General features: G+C 45.3%; 1 protein-coding gene across 1 annotated transcript in view; it reads left to right on the top strand.

Annotated features, from left to right (window-relative positions):
- Positions 1 to 7,364: 7,364 nt before the first annotated feature.
- The window catches only part of PM20D1 (peptidase M20 domain containing 1), a 30,717-nt gene continuing 17,757 nt past the window's right edge, over positions 7,365 to 20,324 (top strand). The window contains exons 1-4 of the mRNA XM_047841100.1: positions 7,365 to 7,594; positions 16,318 to 16,404; positions 19,105 to 19,337; positions 19,746 to 19,832. Coding sequence (XP_047697056.1) covers positions 7,426 to 7,594; positions 16,318 to 16,404; positions 19,105 to 19,337; positions 19,746 to 19,832 — 576 coding nt within the window. The 5' untranslated portion in view covers positions 7,365 to 7,425. The remainder of the gene's footprint in view (positions 7,595 to 16,317; positions 16,405 to 19,104; positions 19,338 to 19,745; positions 19,833 to 20,324) is intronic.

The following is a 20,324-nucleotide window of genomic DNA, read 5'->3' as shown; positions in this document are numbered from 1 at the left end:
GTCCACCAGGACCTGAGCTCCTCCCTCCCCTCCCCCTCCTCCTCCTCTCTCCCTCCCCTGCCCCCCTCCTGGCATCTCTGGAGTCAGCCAATCTCAACAGGAAGGAGAGCCACCTCTTCACCCTCCTGCTGACTCTCAGGGCCCTGGCCAGAAGGAGAAAGTCTCCTGCTCACCTTACCGCACCCACCCATGCCCTGCCCAAGGCAACTGATGGGGAACCCCCCCACCCCGACTGCCGACTTCTAAGAGTGAGCCAAGAACAAAAGGGAAAGTACGACCCTGCTGACCTAGGGTGCAAAAGCCCTCGGGTCTGCACAGCTTGGTGTCAGATGGTGTCGAGCTGTCACACGACACGGAGCTGAACTTGCTTAGGACTCTGAGGCTTGTCCCCTCCAGCTGCCCCAGCTCTGTCCCTGGAGGTTCTGCACTCCTGGGACCACGTGCTCCCTACAGCCCGGAATCTCCATCTTCATCACTGCGTCCCCTTCCTCCTCATCTCAAGGCTGCTGGGAGCTCCACTGCTATTCAGCACTTCAGACTCGAGGCTGGGGGTTGGCCCCCTCAGGGCCACCAGAGCTACCTCTCCAGGGGCAGCCCACCGATGTAGCTGCGCCAGCCTCTGAAACATGATCACTTCCCGTGCCTTCAGGGCCGGTTCCCTTCCACTTGAGGCTGGGTAGGAATCTACAAAGGTCAGGGTGGGTAGCTACCAGAATCCTCTGGCAACATAGTAACAGGTACCAGTTGTTCTGTATAAGTACTTTTTGGAATCCTTCTTTGTACAGACTGGAGGGGGAGGGGTGCTAGTGCCAACCCAGGGCCAACTGGTGGGACCTGAGCCCCGACGGTCCCCCTGACTTCAGAAATGCCTCCCCCTGCTTAGGAAGTTTGCCTTGTGCTTTTTTTCACTTGGCAAAGAGCCAAAGATTTTAACTCTCCCTTCTCAGCTTGGGGCCTGAAGCCTTCAGCCAGGCAAGGGAGGAAGCTCCCCAAGGGGCAGCCACATCACCCCACTGGGTGCAGAATGTGGCAAAGGGCTGATCCAGATTGGGTCTTCCTCCGCGGGGTCCCTCAATAAACTCAGGACCGGAGGTCATCCTCTTCTAGGGCAGATGAGAAGAGGGGTACATTCTCCATGTATGTGAGGAGGTCATAGAGGAACCTGACTGTCGACTTGAAAATAAATAGATTGCACGTGCAAGTGTCTGGGGAAATTTCCATGGAAGTGCGCAGAAAACCTTTCGGCCTTCTCCCCACTGCTTCTCTCAAGCTCCTTCAACTCAATGACCCTGCCCAACAGGTTGGGCTGGCCCAGCCTGAAAAAAACTTCCCAATTCCTAACTTCAGCCTGACCTGTGTTGTGTGTCTGTGTGTTGAGTGAGCCGGTCAGCTAGCGAGTCTTTAGAGTTAAAAGAGAAGGTGCTGGCAAAGAGCCAACAGATTCTTGGCCTTCAAGCACTGCTTCTCTGTGATTTCATTATGCCATCTGGCTGCCAATGGAACTCAAAATTTGGAAGGCGGAAGACAATGTTATCTGGGATTCACCGTGCCCAGCACCCGAAGTGCCAAATTCCAGGAGGACAAGAATTTTAGCCAATGACAACTCACCCTCCCCTACTCCACCTCCTTCAAAGTCCAACTGGGGCCCAGGAGGTGGGGGAAGGTCACAGAGCCTCGAGACACCCCAAGTAGAGGGGTCCTTTGAACCAAGTGTCTAGACGGTGGAGGTAAAATTGGAAACACATGGGGGAGAGGGAGACATTGAAGAAAACTTCACCGTTGGAATACTTTGAAAAGAACACAAGCAAATTCAAACAGACCACTCTCTGGACACGAGTGAGGCAGAAAAGGAGGGCAAGGTGATGAAATAATCCAGAATTTCAATCCTTTTGAATGTTCTTAGTGATACTGACTTGTGACGATGGGGTTCCCAGGGAAGACCGGGGACTCGAGATGTTTGTGTAATTTATTTAATTTAAACAGCATTCTCCTTTTGTTCATTTTGGCAATAAAGTGGTTTTGAAATGTGAATAAATGCATGTGTTTGGATGGCTTTACAGCAAGGCAAAGCAAATCACCTCCAGAGAAAGCTGACCTTGCTTTGAACTGTCCTAGAGGGAAACAAGGAGCTAAGACAAATCCACCAACACGATGGGAGATTTCAGTACATTTCTCTCACTGTTGATAAATCATATGGATTAAAAAAAAAAAAAGCGTGGTATGACAGAGTTAAACAGCAAAGTAAACAATCTTGATTTAATGGACATGTATTGAATGGTGCACACAATTAAAATGTATATTTCTTAAGTACACATGAAGTACTTACAAAAGTTGATCATAGTCTAGGCTTTAAAGCATTTTTCAGCAATTTCAAAGAGTAAGTATCCTTCCACAGTCTCTAACCACAATGCATTGAAGTTAAAAATCAATTACAAAAGATAACTTGCACCAAAAAATACACATTTAGAATTTTTAAAAATACTTCTAAATAACTCAGAGTCAAAAAAGAGATAATATGGAAAATTAAAAACACTCAGACTTAAACAATAATGAAATGCTACGTACCAAAACTATGCAAGGAGCACCTTGCTGGCTGGGTCGGTAGAACATGCAACTCTTGATCTCCGAGTTGTGGGTTCAAGCCCCATGTTGGGCATGGAGATTACTTAAAAATAATAAATCTTTAAAAAAAAAAAAAAAACCTGGGGCGCCTGGGTGGCGCAGTTGGTTAAGCATCCGACTTCAGCCAGGTCACGATCTCGCGGTCCGTGAGTTCGAGCCCCACGTCGGGCTCTGGGCTGATGGCTCAGAGCCTGGAGCCTGTTTCCGATTCTGTGTCTCCCTCTCTCTCTGCCCCTCCCCCGTTCATGCTCTGTCTCTCTCTGTCCCAAAAATAAATAAACGTTGAAAAAGAAAAAATTTAAAAAAAAAAAAATAAAATAAAATAAAAAAACCTGCCGGGAATAGTGCTTTGAAGAAAATGTATAGTCTTTAATGTTTCCACTAGAAAAGAAAAAAGATGGGGCACCTGGCTGGCTCAGTCGGTGGAGCGTATGATTCTTGATCACCGGACTGTCGGTTGGAGCCACACTTTGGGTGCAGAGATTACTTAAAAATAAAACCTTTAAAAAAGAAAAGAAAAGAAAAAAGATGAAAATTAGTGAACCAGATGTTCAACCATGGTAGTTAGAAAAAGAAAACCAATTCAAAGAAAGCAAAGGGGAAAAGATAGTAACAATGGTATAGCTAACATTTCTTGAGTGGTTACTATAAGCTATGCACTCCTCCAAGTACATACTAATTCTCCAAGCACATACTCACTCATGGATGAGGAAACTGAGAGTCAGAAAGGTTAAGTAAGTTTCCCACTCAACACAACTCCATGAACATGAAGGAGCTTAAGATTTCAACCCAAGCAATCGGGCTCCAGAGCTTAAATTCTTAACTACTACAACGTTGAAAACTTAGGGAAATGAATAAATCACTAATAAAATATAATGTACCAAAGTGGACTCAAACAAACAAACAAACAAACAAAGATTGGAGGAGGGTCACTCCTTTAATAGTTTAAATTTAGTAGAAATACACGTCGCTCTCTCTCTCTCTCTCTCTCTCTCAGTACAAATAACCCTAAAGGTAGACAGGCAAGAGCTTGTCTAGTGGTTCCACGAGGCTCCCCAGGGACTCAGGCTACTTCCAGCTCAGCTCTCTGCCCTCCCTTGATATAGAACTCACCATCATGGCCCAACATGGTTGCTAGAACCAGGGTCATCACATCTGAGCAGGGAGGGAGGGATTTATAAAGAGCGTGTCCATAAAAACAATTCCTGGAATCACATGCAACACTTCTGCTTCTCTTCCATTCTCCAGATGCAGTCACATGGGGAAATCCAGCTGCAAGGGCCTGGGAAATGTGGTCTTTCAGCTGGGTATCAATACACTGAGCTAAAACTCAGGATTCTTGTTAGAGAAAAAAGAGAATGGATGTTGGGGGCGGTTAGAAATCTCTACTATATTCTCTAATTAGATATCTGAGGCTACTATACCCTTGGTATCAAATCCACAAAAGGACATTATAAAAAAGAAAAACTATAGCCCAATCCAATTCATAAACAGAATTGCAAGAATCCAGTAGGGATTTATCTGAGTAGGATTTATCCCAGGAGTGTCAGAGTGGTTTACATTTTTTTTTTTTAATTTTTTTTTCAACGTTTTATTTATTTTTGGGACAGAGAGAGACAGAGCATGAACGGGGGAGGGGCAGAGAGAGAGGGAGACACAGAATCGGAAACAGGCTCCAGGCTCCGAGCCATCAGCCCCAGAGCCCGACGCGGGGCTCGAACTCACGGACCGCGAGATCGTGACCTGGCTGAAGTCGGACGCTTAACCGACTGCGCCACCCAGGCGCCCCTACATTTTTAAAATTTATTAATGTGACTCACTATATTAACAGACTAAGGGAGAAACATGTTCTACCTGATATGGAGACATATTTTAAAGCGATAGTAATTAAGATAGTCATATTAGCATAGAAATAAACAAGCAACCAATACAAAAAAAAAAAAAAATAGGAAGCCCAATTACAGGACCATTCATGTCTGAAAACATAGTAAATGACAGAGTCAGCACTACAGATCTTTGAGGAAAGGATAGACTATTTAATGACTGGTTCTGGGAAAATTGGTTATCTAATTGGAAAAATAAAGTAAAATTAGACCCTGGCGTTATACTATTTACAAAAAGTCAATTCCAGACAGATTAAGAACTTTACGCTAGAAGGTAAAAGTTTAAACCTTTAAAAAGATAACATATTAAGACATGTTTATGACTTTGAAATACAGACTTATTATATAAGAGAACAAAAAGTACTACTGATTTAAAACACTAACAAATTCTGGGAATGCAAGCTGGTGCAGTCACTCTGGAAAACAGTGTGGAGGTTCCTCAAAAAGCTAAAAATAGAACTGCCCTACGACCCAGCAGTTGCACTACTAGGTATTTATCCAAGCGATACAGGTGGCTGTTTCGAAGGGACCCATGCATCCCCGTGTTTATAGCAGCACTATCGACAATAGCCAAAGTATGGAAAGAGCCCAAATGTCCATTGACAGATGAATGGATAAAGAAGATGTGGTATATGTATACAATGGAATATTTTTTTCTATATACAATGGAATATTACTTGGAAATCAAGAAGAATGAAACCTTGCCATTTGCAACTACGTGGATGGACCTGGAGGGTATTATGCTAAGTGAAATTAGTCAGAGAAAGACAAATATCATATGACTTCATTCATATGAGGTCTTTAAGAGACAAAACAGATAACATAAGAAAACAGAAAACAGATAACAGAAAACATAAGGGAAAGGAAACAAAAATCATATAAAAACAGGGAGGGGGACAAAACAGAAGAGACTCATATATGGAGAACAAAATGAGGGTCACTGGAGGGGTTGTGGGAGGGGGGATGGGCTAAACAGGTAAGGGGCATTAAGGAATCTACTTCTGAAATCATTGTTTCACTATATGCTAACTAATTTGGATGTAAATTTGAAAAAATAAAAAATATTCTGCCAATGTTCACACTTATAAAAACTCATTTCAACTCAGGGCGTCTGGGTGGTTAAGTTGATTTAAGTGTACGTCTCTTGATTTTGGCTCAGGTCATGATCCCCCAGTTTGTAGGATCAAGTCCCATGTTGGACTCCTTGCTGAGCACGGAGCCTGCTTGGGATTCTCTCTCTTTTTCCATCTGTCCCTCTCTCACACGCACTCTCTCGCTCTCAAAAAACTAAATGAATAAAATCATTCATTTCAACTCTACTTTTAATGTTCTATCTTAGGCTGGGTGGTGAATACAGAAATGTTCATTATATTACTCTTTTTTTTTAATTTTTTTAAATGCTTATTTATTTTTTAGAGAATGAGAGACAGAGCAGGAGCAGGGGAGGGGCAGAGAGAGAGGGAGACACAGAATCAGAAGCAGACTCCAGGCTCTGAGCTGTCAGCACAGAGCCCCATGCAGGGCTCGAACCCACGAACAATGAGATCATGACCTGAGCCGAAGTGGGGCTCTCAACTGACTGAGCCACCCAGGCGCCCTACATTATATTACTCTTTACACCTTTCTGTATGTGTGACATGTTTCATAATACTGGTTTGTTTTTTTTAAAGTTTATTTATTTATTTTGAGAGAGACAGATCGCCAGCTGAGCCGGGAGGGGCAGAGAGAGAGGGAGGGAGGGAGAATCCCAAGAAGGTCTTCAGGTGTGAGCTCAGAGCCAGACATGGGGCTGGAACTCACTAAATTGTGAGATCATGACCTGAGCCAAATCAAGAGTCCAGCACTTAACCACTGAGCCACCCAGGCACTCCCATAATACTGTTTTTAGATTGTTACTGAAAAGTAAATACATGATTGTAGTTTTTCTGGGGAGGGCCATGTTTTGTTTTGTTTTGTTTTGTTTTGTTTTGTTTAAATAGGATTACTGAAAGGGGCAAAGTACTCCCTCTCTGAGGTTTGGCAAACACCAGGAGTGTGAATTTGCAGCTTTGGTCATGAGTAACTATGCAGCCCTACTATTGATTTTTTTTCTAGAAAATTCTAAAATATGTGACTGGTGACAGATCAAATTGTATCAAGGGATCTGAAAGGAATGGTTTCTTCTGGTTCCAATAAATCTAATTTTATTATCTGTGTCTTTAAGGTTTTGTTTTTTTTTTCCAAAATGATCCTGTATCCTGAATAGCTATGAAATCTCATTTTATTAAATACACCAAAATTATTAACACATAATCTTTCTCAAAATCCTTCAGTCTTGATGTATTTGCCTAGAGTTGCAAAAATGCACTAACATTAATATCAAAAACACTTTCAGTGAATTGCTAAATAGGAGCAAGCCCTCTGAATTGATCATCCAAAGCAATGTCTATAGATGGAGTAATACTGTTTCAATCTCAGAGTAAAGAAAGCCAGGGGCCCCGCAGAGCTCCAACACAGAATCTGGGGGGATGGTAATCAAGTCCTGAATTTCAGAAGTGAGAAGCAGATTAAGGTCTGGTACGCTTTGTTCATTTTATTTTCCCTTTTCGCCCTTCAGTTTGACTTCTCATAGAGTGACCAGCGATTTCTGAGTATCTCAAAGCAGATCAAGCGCAGATAAGCCCTGACCTTTAACCGGAGCCCTCACCTCTACCCTACTTTTGCCTGTCCCAGGCGAAGAAACCACAATTCCCAAAAGACCCTGCGGCTCTGGGCGGAGCCTTCCCGTGAATTGGTGTTCCGTAGCCCCAGGCAAGCGGCGATTGGTCAGGTCTGGGAATAGGGTGGGGCTAAGGCAGCTGTGGTAATTGGAGCGGTGACTGGACGACCGACGCGGGCTAGTCGTTCAGGTCCGAACTCCAGCTGCAGACTGGAGAGAGGCATGGCTCCACAGTGTGTTTGCGTGCTGGCCCTGGCGGCTGTGCTGCTGCTGGGTATCTCCACAATGTCCAGATCGAAGGGCCTGGGGGGCCAGAAGCATCAGAGGGCGTCGCAAATCCCTTCTCAGTTCAGCCAAGGCGAGCGCGTTGCGATGAAGGAAGCGCTGAAAGGTGAGCCTGGGCCTCTTCGCCCACCTATGCTCAGATACAGGTCCCTCTCTCCTTGGGCCAACCTGTGCCTCCCCACTTCTACGGCACTGGGTCCGCCATTGGAACCGGAGTTCCGCCACACGCCCCAAGCCAACCCTAGCCCGCGTCCCAGCACCTCGTCCCCAGACTGCCGATGACACTCTTGCCCCAGACCCGGCTTCTGCTGACTCTGGTGTTCCCTGCCTAGCCTGGAACCTTTCTTAGCTCCACCCTCGTCCCTGTGGCCTTGGCCTTCACCCTGGCCAATACTCTCTGTCTCAGTATTGCAATTGATTTTATTGTACTTTTAACCTTCGGAAGTTTTCACTTCTGTTAAATCTCTGCAATATCTTAAGATAAGACTAAAGTATCTTAATCTTATCTACAGAGGAGGGAAATTGAAGCTTAGGTCAATTAAATGAACTTCCCCAGGGACCCCACAGCAAGGAGTGAGCACTGGATGATAACACCTATGGCTTGTAGGATCCTCCCAGCTCCAGATGACTCCAAAAAGGGGTGTGGGGTGTTCCAAACTTCCTCTCCTGATTAAAAGACGTCTTTCCCCTAGACCTCAAACCAAGGTTAGAAACTCATTTGCTTTCTCAGTCTGCATTTTCTGGGAGAAAAAAAAGGAAAGTTTCTGTTGAGTGCTAGATCCTATGGGATAATGACATCCTTCCTCACCACTGGGCTTAGCTCCAGTCTTTTCCCTTTCAATAAGTAGTGGATCAAAAGAAACTGCCTACATAAACATGTGCAGGCAGATTCAGGGACCAAAAGCTAACCCCTGTGGTTGAATATATATTGTGCATGTGCTTGAGCGATTGGCCGGGAGTCAGAGTAGAGCTTTCCCAAAGCACAGCACGAATAGTTAGTTCTCTGAAAGCCAGTGGACAGCTGCTCACCAGAGTCTCTTTACCCAGAAGAAAGCAAAAAGCTTTCTTATTTAAAGAACCCAAAGTAGAGACCTTATAGCCACATGGCTGTATGGCCTACGTATACTTATATGGCATACACACACACACACACACACACACACGCACACACACACAACTATATAGCCACGTGCCTCCTGCTCCAACTCTGAGCACTTGAGTTCAGATTTTGAGTTTGCCTCATACAGGTTCATCTTTTTGAAACTTGACTTCTCCATCTATGTGTTGGGCTGTGATGTAGAGTTGATCCTTAGAAAAACTGATTCCAGAGGTGTGAGAAATAAGCCCACTGACCCAAAGGAGGGACACGGAGGCTTAGAGGGGAGTGAGGTGAGGCTTTCGTCAATATTCTTGCAAGAGCGGGTGTCTGATGGACAGACACACCGGGGCAGTTATGCAGGCAATTTTATCTCCTACTGCGCAACTCTCTCCACTGATTCCTCACTGGCTGAGTACTACAGAGGTTATAGCCTTACCCGGAAGTCACCTATGCCCACATAAGACAAAAAGTCTGATTGGAAAAAAGGTACCTTCCTCGAGGTGACACAGACTTCAGTTCTTTGGTGCATGCTCATTGCCAAGCCGTGAGATGGAGGGGGGGTGGGGAAGAAGAACCAGGAAGTGAAGTGTCTAAGGGTTTGGGACTCGGTGAGGGGGTGAAAATCCTCTATATACTTATCTGGATCATCAGAAAATTTACCTATTCTTCTACCTGTCTTAAGTCATGCAATGAAAAGGTTTCTTGTAAATCTTATCTTAGTGGTGCCTTCCCGTGTTTCTCCTTCCAGCATTCTAGCTTCTTGTAGTGGCAACACACCTGCTACCTTACGGGGAGGGCCTGGCTAAGGTGGGCAGTAGGGAGCAGAAGTGCACGTTTTTAAGTCTAGATCGAGGTCCCGAGGAGAAGAAGGTTGGGGTAGAAGACTTCCCTTCCTCCTTTTCTAGGTCTGCTTTGGGTATGGGCAAGGGGACGTTAGTTCCCTCGCTTCATCATTGTGAACCCTCGGAAAGAGTTGCCCATAAGGCCAGGATCGACCTTACACATATCTCGATTTTCTCTTAAGGTCCCCAGAATACTGAACATAGGAGATTCCCCCCCCCCCCCCCCCCCGTTTCCCCTCACGTTTGCATAACAGGTCAAACTGTAGCATAGCATTACAATTGATATTTCCCTATGGCCGGCAGATTTCCTCCTCCAATTTGTATTGGGGCCAAGCCTTGGTGCAAAAAATGAATCACTTTTTCTTTAGGGTTTGTGGATCAAAATCATCCCAGTTTTTCCGAATACATCCCAAAGGAACATTGGCCTTGGTTAGGGATTTGCCCATCTATAGGAAAAGCATCCCTTATCTCAATTTCCTATAGCTAGCCGGGAGAAACCTCATCTTGACTCTGACTGCTGGCCAGCAGAAGCCTCATCTGTAGGCCCTATGTTTTGGCTGGCTATCCAACTGGAAGTCGAAAGTCCTGTCAGTCTTGCGAGGTGCTGGGAGTACTTGCTCTTACCCAGCCTTGACCCTACCACCGAGAGTTGACCCGTCTTCCCCGGTTTCTCCTACCCCTCCAGTTTCCTCCCTGTGGGACTTTGGGGGTATTGACTATGACCAAGCAAGATTCCCTTGGTTGTCGAGGGATGCATTAATTTTATTTTGGCCCAACAGAAATTTACATATCAATCATAATAAAGCTGTTCCTCTTTACAATATATTTTAAAAGGCTGGCAAAAACCTTTAACTAAGGATAAAATCGGGCATTGAGGGGGGCTCAAAGGCCCAAAGCCAAGGTCTATTCCCTTGCTTTTTTTTTTTCCAGTAACGCCCACACAAATATGTTCCAGCCATGTGGGTGTCCATTTAAAGTCACTAGATTGGTACAAGTCGGCACACACTGGGCTAAGTGTAGCCAAATGACTCCCACGTATCCCGGTAAAAGCCCTTCATGTGTCGCCCCTCACATGACACAGGCACCCATTCCTCCGCCCTGCAGAAACAACACACATGCAGAGCATTTGGAGGCCGCCAGTGAGGACACTGCTTCCATCTGCCCAGCCTTTGGATCAAAAGAGGGGCAATTTCAACCAAGGCTTGAGCAAAACAAGTCAAAAGAGAGAGCTGCCCTGCCCTTTTGGTTCAAATCATAGTCCTTTCCATCTTTTTGTGCAAAGGAGAAAAAAAAAAAAAAAACTTTACCCTTTTTTTTTTCCTAAAAGCATTTTAACCTTTGTCCATCCTGACCACACATAAGATTCCTTTCCAAAGATTTCCTTTCACAAACCTTCTACAACTTTCCTTTGCATTTAGATTTTGTCCCAAGCCATTCCTCTCCAAACGACCAGTCTCACTTAGGACAAAATTATTTTCTTTTACCTCCAACAAAAATGTATTTCCATTTTTTTTTTTTGTAATTTTTTTTTCCATAGCTACTTTGACGTACCAAGTTGCTTTCCTTATTTCCATCAGTCTTAACTGCATCTAGCAGAATTTTAACTTTTAGAAACCTTGGTCTCCAGTGAAAAATAAGTAGTTACCATTTGTGAACTGTGACTTATGGCAAATTTATGAATCTATCAAGCACAAAGCATGTTTACCGACAGACCCAAATAGCCTCAGTTTCTCTACAATAAGAACTTAAAAGCACAAACCTATGTTTCGCAATCAGTGTTTTAGCATTTTATCTCATTCGGTATCCAATGGATTTAATCCCTTGTATTATGCAAGCAAAACTTTAAAGTTTCAGGCTATCAAAGACTTTGAAAGCTATCTTAACAATTACTCACCCATGAAAACTTGAGATAGAATAAGCCATCATTTTAAGTCATCTTGTTGCTAACAAACTGCAACAGAGACAACAGGAACTCATTAACCTTAAGTAAACCTGGTTAATAAAACAAAAACATCAAGGCTGTCATGAGTTCCTTGAGGAAGGTCACGCTCTGAATATTCCAGGTGTCAGGGAGCTGCAGGGAGATTTATTTCGGCTACATTTCTCTTGGCTTTGTTTTCTTAATCATTTTCCACCCCGAGGGGGTCCTCTATTTCTCCCTTTCCTTTCAGTCATCTTCTCCACAGTAGTTACCATAATCTTTACTTTCTGGTTTTGTCTCTCCTCATCCCTCTTTACGAATCTTTTGTACCTCCCTGAGCAATTCTGTCCACCTCTCATTCCATCCATCCATCTTCTATAACTTTCTGGAAATATCGGGCCAACTTCTAGTGACAAAATTAACCTTCAGGAGACCTTGCCCCATGGGGTCCTCCGGATCTAGGCCTGAATATTTCCTCACTGGATCCCTAAGCCTCTGTAAGAAATCAGTTGGGGTTTCCCCCTCTTACTGTATCCCAAAAGCCTTACCAACATTCTGCCGTCTTGGAGCTGATTCCCTGATTCCTTTGATTATTAGCTCTCTTAAATCCTACATCCTAACCCTGTCCCAAGGATCATTACTGTCCTAATCAGGGTCTACATTGGGAAACTTTTGTTCAGCTGGCTGAATACCCTGGCCAGGAGAATAAGTTTCATATTTAATGCTGATAACTCTAAACACATGTCTATCTTAGTTAAACAACAAACCTGCAAATTAGTTTTTAAACATTGACTATGTTCCATCTGCATCCGCTTAAAAGTCAGTCACTTGTTCCCCATTATCAGTTTTTACCTGGGACACCGGTGGGGGAAATCTGAAGTGGGCCACCCAAGTGGGTGCTCTTTGCTCCTTGACATGGAGGGTGGGAGGAGCCAATGGCGTGGGAGGCACCAAGGAGGGTTCGGAATCAGTCACGCAGGCCGCACCCTTAGGTGGTGCAAGAACAGGAGGAGAGGGAGAGGAAGGCAGAAGAGGTGAGGTGCTAGCAGAAGGCAGAGAAAGAAGATTCCAGTTCTAAACCTTGTCAGCTCAGAAGGAGGAGCAGATGTCCTGGGTTTTTTTGTTTGTTTGGCTTTTGTTTATTTGTTTTTCCAACTGAAGTGGAAATATGGAGTCTATGTCAGACGGGAGAAGACAGGGAATTTCCCCAAAACAAAAGGAAGGAGTTTCGGCAGCTGCTTGGGAGTACCGCTTAAAGATTCCCTCCTCGTGTAGACTAACCACAGACAACTGGCTCTAATCATCATAGTCATTAACCCAGGAAATGGATGAGAGAGACACCCCCACATACAGCAACCTCGGTTTTTTTGGAGGCCTGTTTAGACAATCATCCAATAGATCAAGAGGGAGTTTACTAGCCAAACACATTTGGGCAAACACGTTCTGCAAAAGGCCCTCGGTTCTGGATCCTTATGTAGGGCCAGAAAGCCTGGACACGGGGTACCTCAGGCCATTTGCCCTGTTTCTTACAGAAGAGGTCTGTATTAAAATTAGTGTCCCGTTAATTGACTTCATCTCCTAAGGAGTGTTGACTGACCCCAGTATTACAAAAGATCAGTTTTTTGTTTTTTGTTTTGTTTTTTAGATCTTGCAATCTGAACTGATTCCAGTGGGTTAAAAGGCATCCCAAGGGAGAGTCCTTGGTGACTGAAGAAGATCCCGTGTTTCCTCAGTTTCAGAGAGTATAATCCCTTTCCTCCAGTGTACTAGAACTTGTCATTCACATAAAGGGCCCTATAGATCAGTCTTCCTCTGAGCCAAAAAACAGATGGCCCTTTAATTGGGTCTTTAGTCCAAACGAAACAGCAGAATTTGATCGTTTTATGTTTGTCCTTATTCCTTATACAAGGAGTGTCCTCCCAGTACCATAACGTTCACCCCAGCAGACTCTCTGGGGGAATCTGAAGAGACCCGCCTCTTTCTGGGTGTCTCTTCCCTTACCCCTAAGCCTGGAGTTTTTGTTCCTCATCCTCCACCAGGCTAGTTCCTGCCCCTGAGTTTCCCTGGGATGCTCAATCCCCCTTAATGGAGGTTTCTTGCACTTTCCAGAACTGACTGCATCTGTCTCCAACCGTTTCCATTGTGGGAGAATGGAACCATGGATAGAGACTCCTCATTCCCTTCGTATCTGGGATATGTCTCAGTCACACGCACTCAGTCTCTGAGGATTTCCCAACCCCCAAAGCAGTACTTACTGATGGGGTTTTGGGGTGATAGTGGGGTGGTCTGGAGCCAATGACCAAGGAAGAATTCTTGAAGACATCTTTGGTGCACACAAGTAATTTTATTAAAGCACAGGGATAGGACCCATGGGCAGGAAGAGCTGCACTGGGGTTGTGACAGGTGACTGATTGTATACTCTCAGGTTGGGAAGGGGTTAGGGACAGTGTGATAAGTCTCTAAGGAATTTTGGAAGCAAGGTTTCCAGGACCTTGAGGGGCTAGCTACTGTTAGAAAAATCACCATTTATTACCATTTAGTAAAACTTCAGTCATGAGACCCTTCAGGTGTCTATCAGGGGACCATAAGCTTGGAGTATGATTCCCAGCATATATCTTGGGGGGAGTTGAGATAAAGGAAGTTTCCAAAGGAATTTTTATGTATTAGACTTACAGGACCCTGGGAGGTCAGGATAATGTTGGGCCAAGATTGTCTTTTGCTTCTAACAAAGTGTCATCATCGAGGCAGCTGAGCTCCTAGAAGGACGTCACTGCCTGTTTCAAGGACTTGTCAATGGACTGTAGGCAGTAAGGGAATTTAATTTTTCACTTGCCTTTGTTTCCCACATCACCGTGGCAAGCACTTATACCCCCTTACATCTTGATGAGGGTGAAATTAGGGCTCCAGGAATTGGAGTCTATAGGTTTCTGGAGATTAGGCTATGGATCAGATAGCCTTTTTCTTGCAGTTTACTAAGGTATCTGTAAACTGAAGGAGACTCCTGTCTTGCATGACTGTGATCTCTATTAATCATTTGCTTCCTTTCCTTTCCCGTTCTTGGGCCACCAGGAGTGTCCAAGAAATATCACACATACTCCACGGAACGGTGGGGGGCGGGCCGTACTGTTAGCCTGTACTTTGCCCTCAGCTGGCCCCACGCTCCCTCATCACTTATATTCCAATTTTCCTACCTTGGTCCATGCACGGAGTCACCAGGTCACCACAATGTCTTTTACCCTTTTCCCAGCATCACTTCTTCTGCCTCCAAAGGTAAAAATTCTCGGGCGCCATGGATCCTGCCAGAGGTCAGTGCCCTCCCACAGAAAGGCCACCCAAACCGGGGTGGGGCACATCTCCCCTGTCACAGGAGGACCTGGACCCCGTGGGTCCAGGTGAATCCCAGACAGCCCCCAAATATGAGAAATGGGCCTACTCACTCAGTCAAAGGAGGGACACAGAGACTCGGAGCAGAATGAAGTGAGACTTTAATCAATGTTCGTGTAAGAGTGGGTGTCTGATGGGCCCGCACACTTGGGGCAGTTACAGCAGGCAATTTATCTCCTAGCGTGCAACTCCCTCCCCTGATTCCTCATTGGCTGAGTACTACAGAAGTTACAGTCTTACCCGGAAGTCGCCTATGCCCACGTAAGGCGAAAAGGAGTCTGATTGGAACAAATGTACATTCCTCGAGGTGACACAGAGACTTCAGTTCTTTTGGCACATGCTCATTGCAAAGCCCGTGAAATGGAGAAGGGAAGCAGAACCAGGAAGTGAAGTGTCTAAGGGTTTGGGACTCCATTGTTGGGGGGGGGGGGGGGGGGGGGCGGGTCATTCAAGTTTCCAATAGGTTGTAGACCTATTGTTAACTGGACAGCACAGCTTTTATTTGGTACTTCTGAAAACGAATCATTTCACTTCTCACAAGAGATGAGTTTGTCTTTCATAGGCCTTCCCTTGACAAATACACTGCCTAGGTGCTTTTGCTCTTCCCACCGTGTGTTGGGATATCTAATAAAACATTCTCATAATTTATTGTGTTTCCCCTCCCATTGGTGTTTACATATAATAATGGAACTCTACGGTGTAAAGCTTTCATGGCTCAAAAGGATAAGCCTAATGACAATTAGGTAAATATTTGGGTAACATGGATGAGACTATTCAGGACTAAGGAGTTTGTTTGGGAACTTCTAAATCTACCACTTCCCAGGCATCATGTGCCCAAAAAAGCTGGCCTTGGCTGAGCAATCAGTTAGACTCCGGATGAGCCAGTCCATGAGGAACAAGCTTCCTCATTCATGTAGGAACCCAGGATAGCGGGCTCCTCTGGTTCATCAAAGGGATGATGGTTTCAGAGGCAGAGTGAGACTTAGAAGCAATTTATAGCAGCTTCCTACTTAAGGTTAGGGTCCAAAATGTACTCCAGTCCATCTCCCCTACCCCTATCTTGAGCTTTATTTTCTTTTAAGAATTTGGGGCGCCTGGGTGGCTCAGTCGGTTAAGCGGCCGACTTCGGCTCAGGTCATGATCTCGCGGTCCGTGAGTTCGAGCCTCGCGTCGGGCTCCGTGCCGACAGCTCGGAGCCTGGAGCCTGTTTCGGATTCTGTGCCTCCCTCTCTCTGACCCTCCCCCGTTCATGCTCTGTCTCTCTCTGTCTCAAAAAATAAATAAACGTTAAAAAAATATTTAAAAAGAATTGTATTAGCCTAACCAAACACAAACCACCTGGGTTGAGATCCCAGTTCTGCTGCTTGTCTCAGGACAGTCCTGAGCAGCTCACCTAATGCCTCTAAGCTTATTTTCTCACTGTAGAATTAGGGAAAATAGCAGTGCCCCCCTTATAGGATTGTTCTGCCCTCCATAATAAGTTTGTGAATGCAAAAGAACTTTCTATGCACAGAGGGATATGGGAAAACGAATGGTTGTTACCATCTGTAACCTTCCATCTCTTGACTCCCTGACCCTGACAGGTGCCATCCACATTCCAACAGTGTCTTTTGGCCCCAAGGAGTTAAACACAACAGCCCTGGCCGAGTTTGGAGAATACATTCGTTCAGGTAAGCCACAAGCTGTGGAAGCCGGGCGGGGGGGGGGGGGGGGGGGGGGGGAGGGAGGGGAAGGGTGGCGCGCGGAGGGGGCAGTAGCCCTGGAGACATGATTCTTTTACAAGGTGATAAAGAGCTTCTTTTGTTACTGACCAGAGGACAGCCAAATTCTGTGGGCCTATTTTGAGTTTATACACCATGGGGAGGAATAGAAGGTCTCCAGGAGTCAGAACAGTGGCAGAGTACAGACCGTAGATTTATTTGGCCTTTGAAGGGGTTCCTGGGTGGCTCAGTCGGTTAAATGTCTGACTCTTGATTTAGGCTCAGGTCATGATCTCACAGTTCATGAGTTCAAGCCCGTGTCGGGCTCTGTGCTGGCAGCGTGGGGCCTGCTTGGGATTCTTTCTTTCTCTCCTTTTGCCTCTGCCCCTCGCTTGCTAGTGCTCTCTCTATTTCTCAAAATAAATAAATATTTTTTTAAAAACCTTATTAGGGCACCTGGGTGGCTCAGTCGGTTGAGAGTCCAACTTCAGCTCAGGTCATGATCTCACGGTTCATGAGTTTGAGCCCCGTGTGGGGCTCTGTGCTGACAGCTCAGAGCCTAGAGCCTGTTTCAGATTCTGTGTTTCCCCCTCTCTCTGCCCCTCTCCCACTCACACTTTATCACTCTGTGTCTCTCAAAAATGAATAAACAGTAAAAAAAAATTGTTTTAACTTTATTGGAGCATCTGGATGGCTCAGTCGGTTAAGCATCTGACTTTGGCTCAGGTCATGATCTTGTGGTTCATGAGTTCAAGCCCCACATCGGTCTCTGTACTAACAGCTCAGAGCCTAGAGCCTGCTTCAGATTCTATGTCTCCCTCTCCCTCTACTTCTCCCTTCTCTCTCTCTCTCTCAAAAATAAATAAACATTAGGGGCGCATGAGTGGCTTAGTCAGTTAAGCGTCCGATTTTGGCTCAGGTCGTGATCTCACAGTTTGTGGGTTTGAGCCCCACGTCTGGCTCTGTGCTGACAGCTCAGAACCTGGAGCCTGCTTTGGATTCTGTGTCTCCCTCTCTATCTATCCCTCTCCCACTCACACTCTGTCTCTCTCTCTCTCTCTCAAAAATAAATAAACATTAAAAAATAAAGAAAGAAATAAGTAAACATTAAAAAAAAGAAAAAAATTTATTTGGCCTTTGAAAAACTAAGACATGTAGCTAGTTGGGTTGGAGTTTGAACTCTCCCTATCTTTGCCCTAAATATGCATCAGTCAATAAATATGATGCAATCAAACGGTAGGGCTAGGGAAAGAAAGAAAAGGCACAGCATAAGAATAAGTAGGACCAGGAATTCCTTCTTCTGTGCAAGTTTCCAGAACTATACCCCATGTGCCTCCCACCCCTACCTCCATATACACCTATGTACACACCCCACCCACCCAGGCCCTTTCTTGGATTCTTTACTGCCCCATTTCTGAACTTTGAGTCAGTCAGCAACTTTGTGAGCTGAAGAAAGGATGGGTCAAGAAGAAGAAGGAGACTTGGAACTTCCCACTCCCTGTGTGAAAAGCTCATGGAAAGTAGCGAGACCCTCTTCCCAAATCAAATAAAAAACCAGCTTCTCCAAAGTTGTTGGGGGTGGAAGAGGCTGGCCTAGGTACTTGGCTGCACCCAGTAGTCCCTGCTCTACCACTACCTGTGACCTGAGTAATTGACCTTGAGAACATCCACACCCTCAGGCAGAAGCATGGCTTTATGCCAGGCAGAACAATCTCTCCATATTTGCCATGTACAGTAAGAATATTATTTTTAAAAAAAAGGTCTTTCTTCTTTTTTTTTTTTTTTTTTTTTGATATAAGGGTCGTGTTTGGTCCCAAGTAATTTGGATATCAGAGACTACTATATTTAAAATTTAACTGGGACGCCTGGGTGGCTTAGTAGGTTAGGCGTCCGTCCGACTTTGGATCAGGTCACGGCCTCATACTTCGTGAGTTCAAGCCCCACGTCGGGCTCTGTGCTGACAGCTCAGAGCCTGGCACCTGCTTCGGATTCTGTGTCTCCCTCTCTCTCTGTCCTTTCCTTGCTTGCTCTCTGTCTCTCTCTCAAAAATAAATAAACATTAAAAATAAATAAATAAATAAATAAATAAATAAAATTACACACCCCTAGCATCTGTATAACCCTGTAGCGTATACTTGACATAACATGTTAGAGATCAGACCAAGTCAGATCTTGATCTTTTAGCTGTCATAATGATGGAATCTTGATGTGCACATTATTACATAGTAGTGGCACATTAAAAGATGAGGAAGAGGAATTTTAGAGATTGTCTCGGCAAATCAGAAATCAGACTGACTTTGTTCCAGAAGGCTTCCTAAAGGACGCTTATGTTTTTTTAAAAAGGGAGGGGCACTTGGGTGGCTCAGTTGGTTAAACGTCCGAGTTCGGCTCAGGTCGTGATCTCACAGTTCATGGGTTCAAGCCCCATGTCGGGCTCTGTGCTGACAGCTCAGAGCCTGGAGCCTACTTTGGATTCTGTGTCTCCCTCTCTCTCTGCTCCTCCCCTGCTCTCACTCTGTCACTGTGTCTCTCAAAAATAAGTAAACATTTTTAAAAAGAATGTTTTTTAAAGGGACAAGGGTGCACATTTTGTATCAAATGGTAGAAAAACCAAAGGCAGTTGTTATACCTGGGTTTCTCTCTCACTGCTTTTCATCCCTTTCCCTCTAGTCTTTCCTACAGTTTTCAAAACCAGCTTTGTCCAGCATGAAGTCATAGGAGAGTACAGTCACCTGTTCACTGTCCAAGGCTCAGATCCCAGCCTGCAGCCCTACATGCTTCTGTCTCACAGTGATGTGGTGCCTGCCCCTGACGAAGGATGGGAGGTGCCCCCCTTCTCTGGGTTGGAGCGTGATGGCTTTATCCATGGCCGAGGCACACTGGACAACAAGAACTCTGTAATGGTGAAGCACTTTGTTCCCTTCGCCTTGGGGCCCTAAGGATTTGCCCAGGATGGTGAAGCTCTCGCCTGACCCCCGGGAGGCAGGAGGTTATGGTAGAAAAAACCTTAGCTCCAGGAGACTTGGGTTCTAGCCATCACTTCTCTCGGTCTTGATTTCTCAACTGGGAAATAAGGGCTAGAGTAGGTGCTCTCCAGGGATCCTTGTAGCTCTGACAGCGACACATTTATCCTTTTCTCCAGGTGGTAAATGTTTTACGCAGAGCCACGCTTCCTCACATCGCATCCCCCAGGACCACTTGAGCTTGTTCTCTTTAAAGACAGTCTGTCTGATTGCACCAGTCCTGATGCAGGCAGCTGACTGTCGCCAATGCCCTGATACTCCTTCTCCCATTGTGCTTCTATCCCCCAGGCAATCCTGCAGGCCCTGGAGCTCCTGCTGCTCAGAAACTACATCCCCCGAAGATCTTTCTTCATTGCTCTGGGCCATGATGAGGAGGTAGAGCCTCCTTACCCCATAAACTATCTCTAGGACCCCTATTTGGAGTGGGGGGGGGAGGGTGTTTAACTCTAGTCCAGCTTGCTTCCCAGCTGCAGGGCCTCCAGAACATGGTGTGGTGGTTTGCCATCTTCTCTAGGTATCTGTGTGCCAAAACTGTCTAAATCCCCTGAGCAAGATGCAGATTCCCAGGCCCTGTGACATGGATTTGAATTTGTTGTTACAAGACTTTATATTTTTTAGAGCAGTTTTAGGTTCACAGCAAAAATGAGAAGGTCGACAGATTTCCCTTACCCCGCCTACCCACACACATGCACAGCCCCCGCCATAATCAACATTCCCACCAGAGTGGTATTTGTGACAGTTGATGAACCTACATTGACAACTCGTAATGACCCAAAGGCCTCGTTTACACTAAGGTTTACTCTTGGTGTACATTCTGTTGGTTTGGACAATTGTATAATGACACGTATCCACCATTTATAGTCTCTT

The sequence above is a fragment of the Prionailurus viverrinus genome, chromosome F1 (genome assembly GCF_022837055.1).
Source record: "Prionailurus viverrinus isolate Anna chromosome F1, UM_Priviv_1.0, whole genome shotgun sequence".
In the NCBI taxonomy this organism is placed as follows: domain Eukaryota; kingdom Metazoa; phylum Chordata; class Mammalia; order Carnivora; family Felidae; genus Prionailurus; species Prionailurus viverrinus.
The sequence above is the reverse complement of the archived record's forward strand: the minus strand, read 5'-3'. Positions and strand labels throughout refer to the sequence as shown.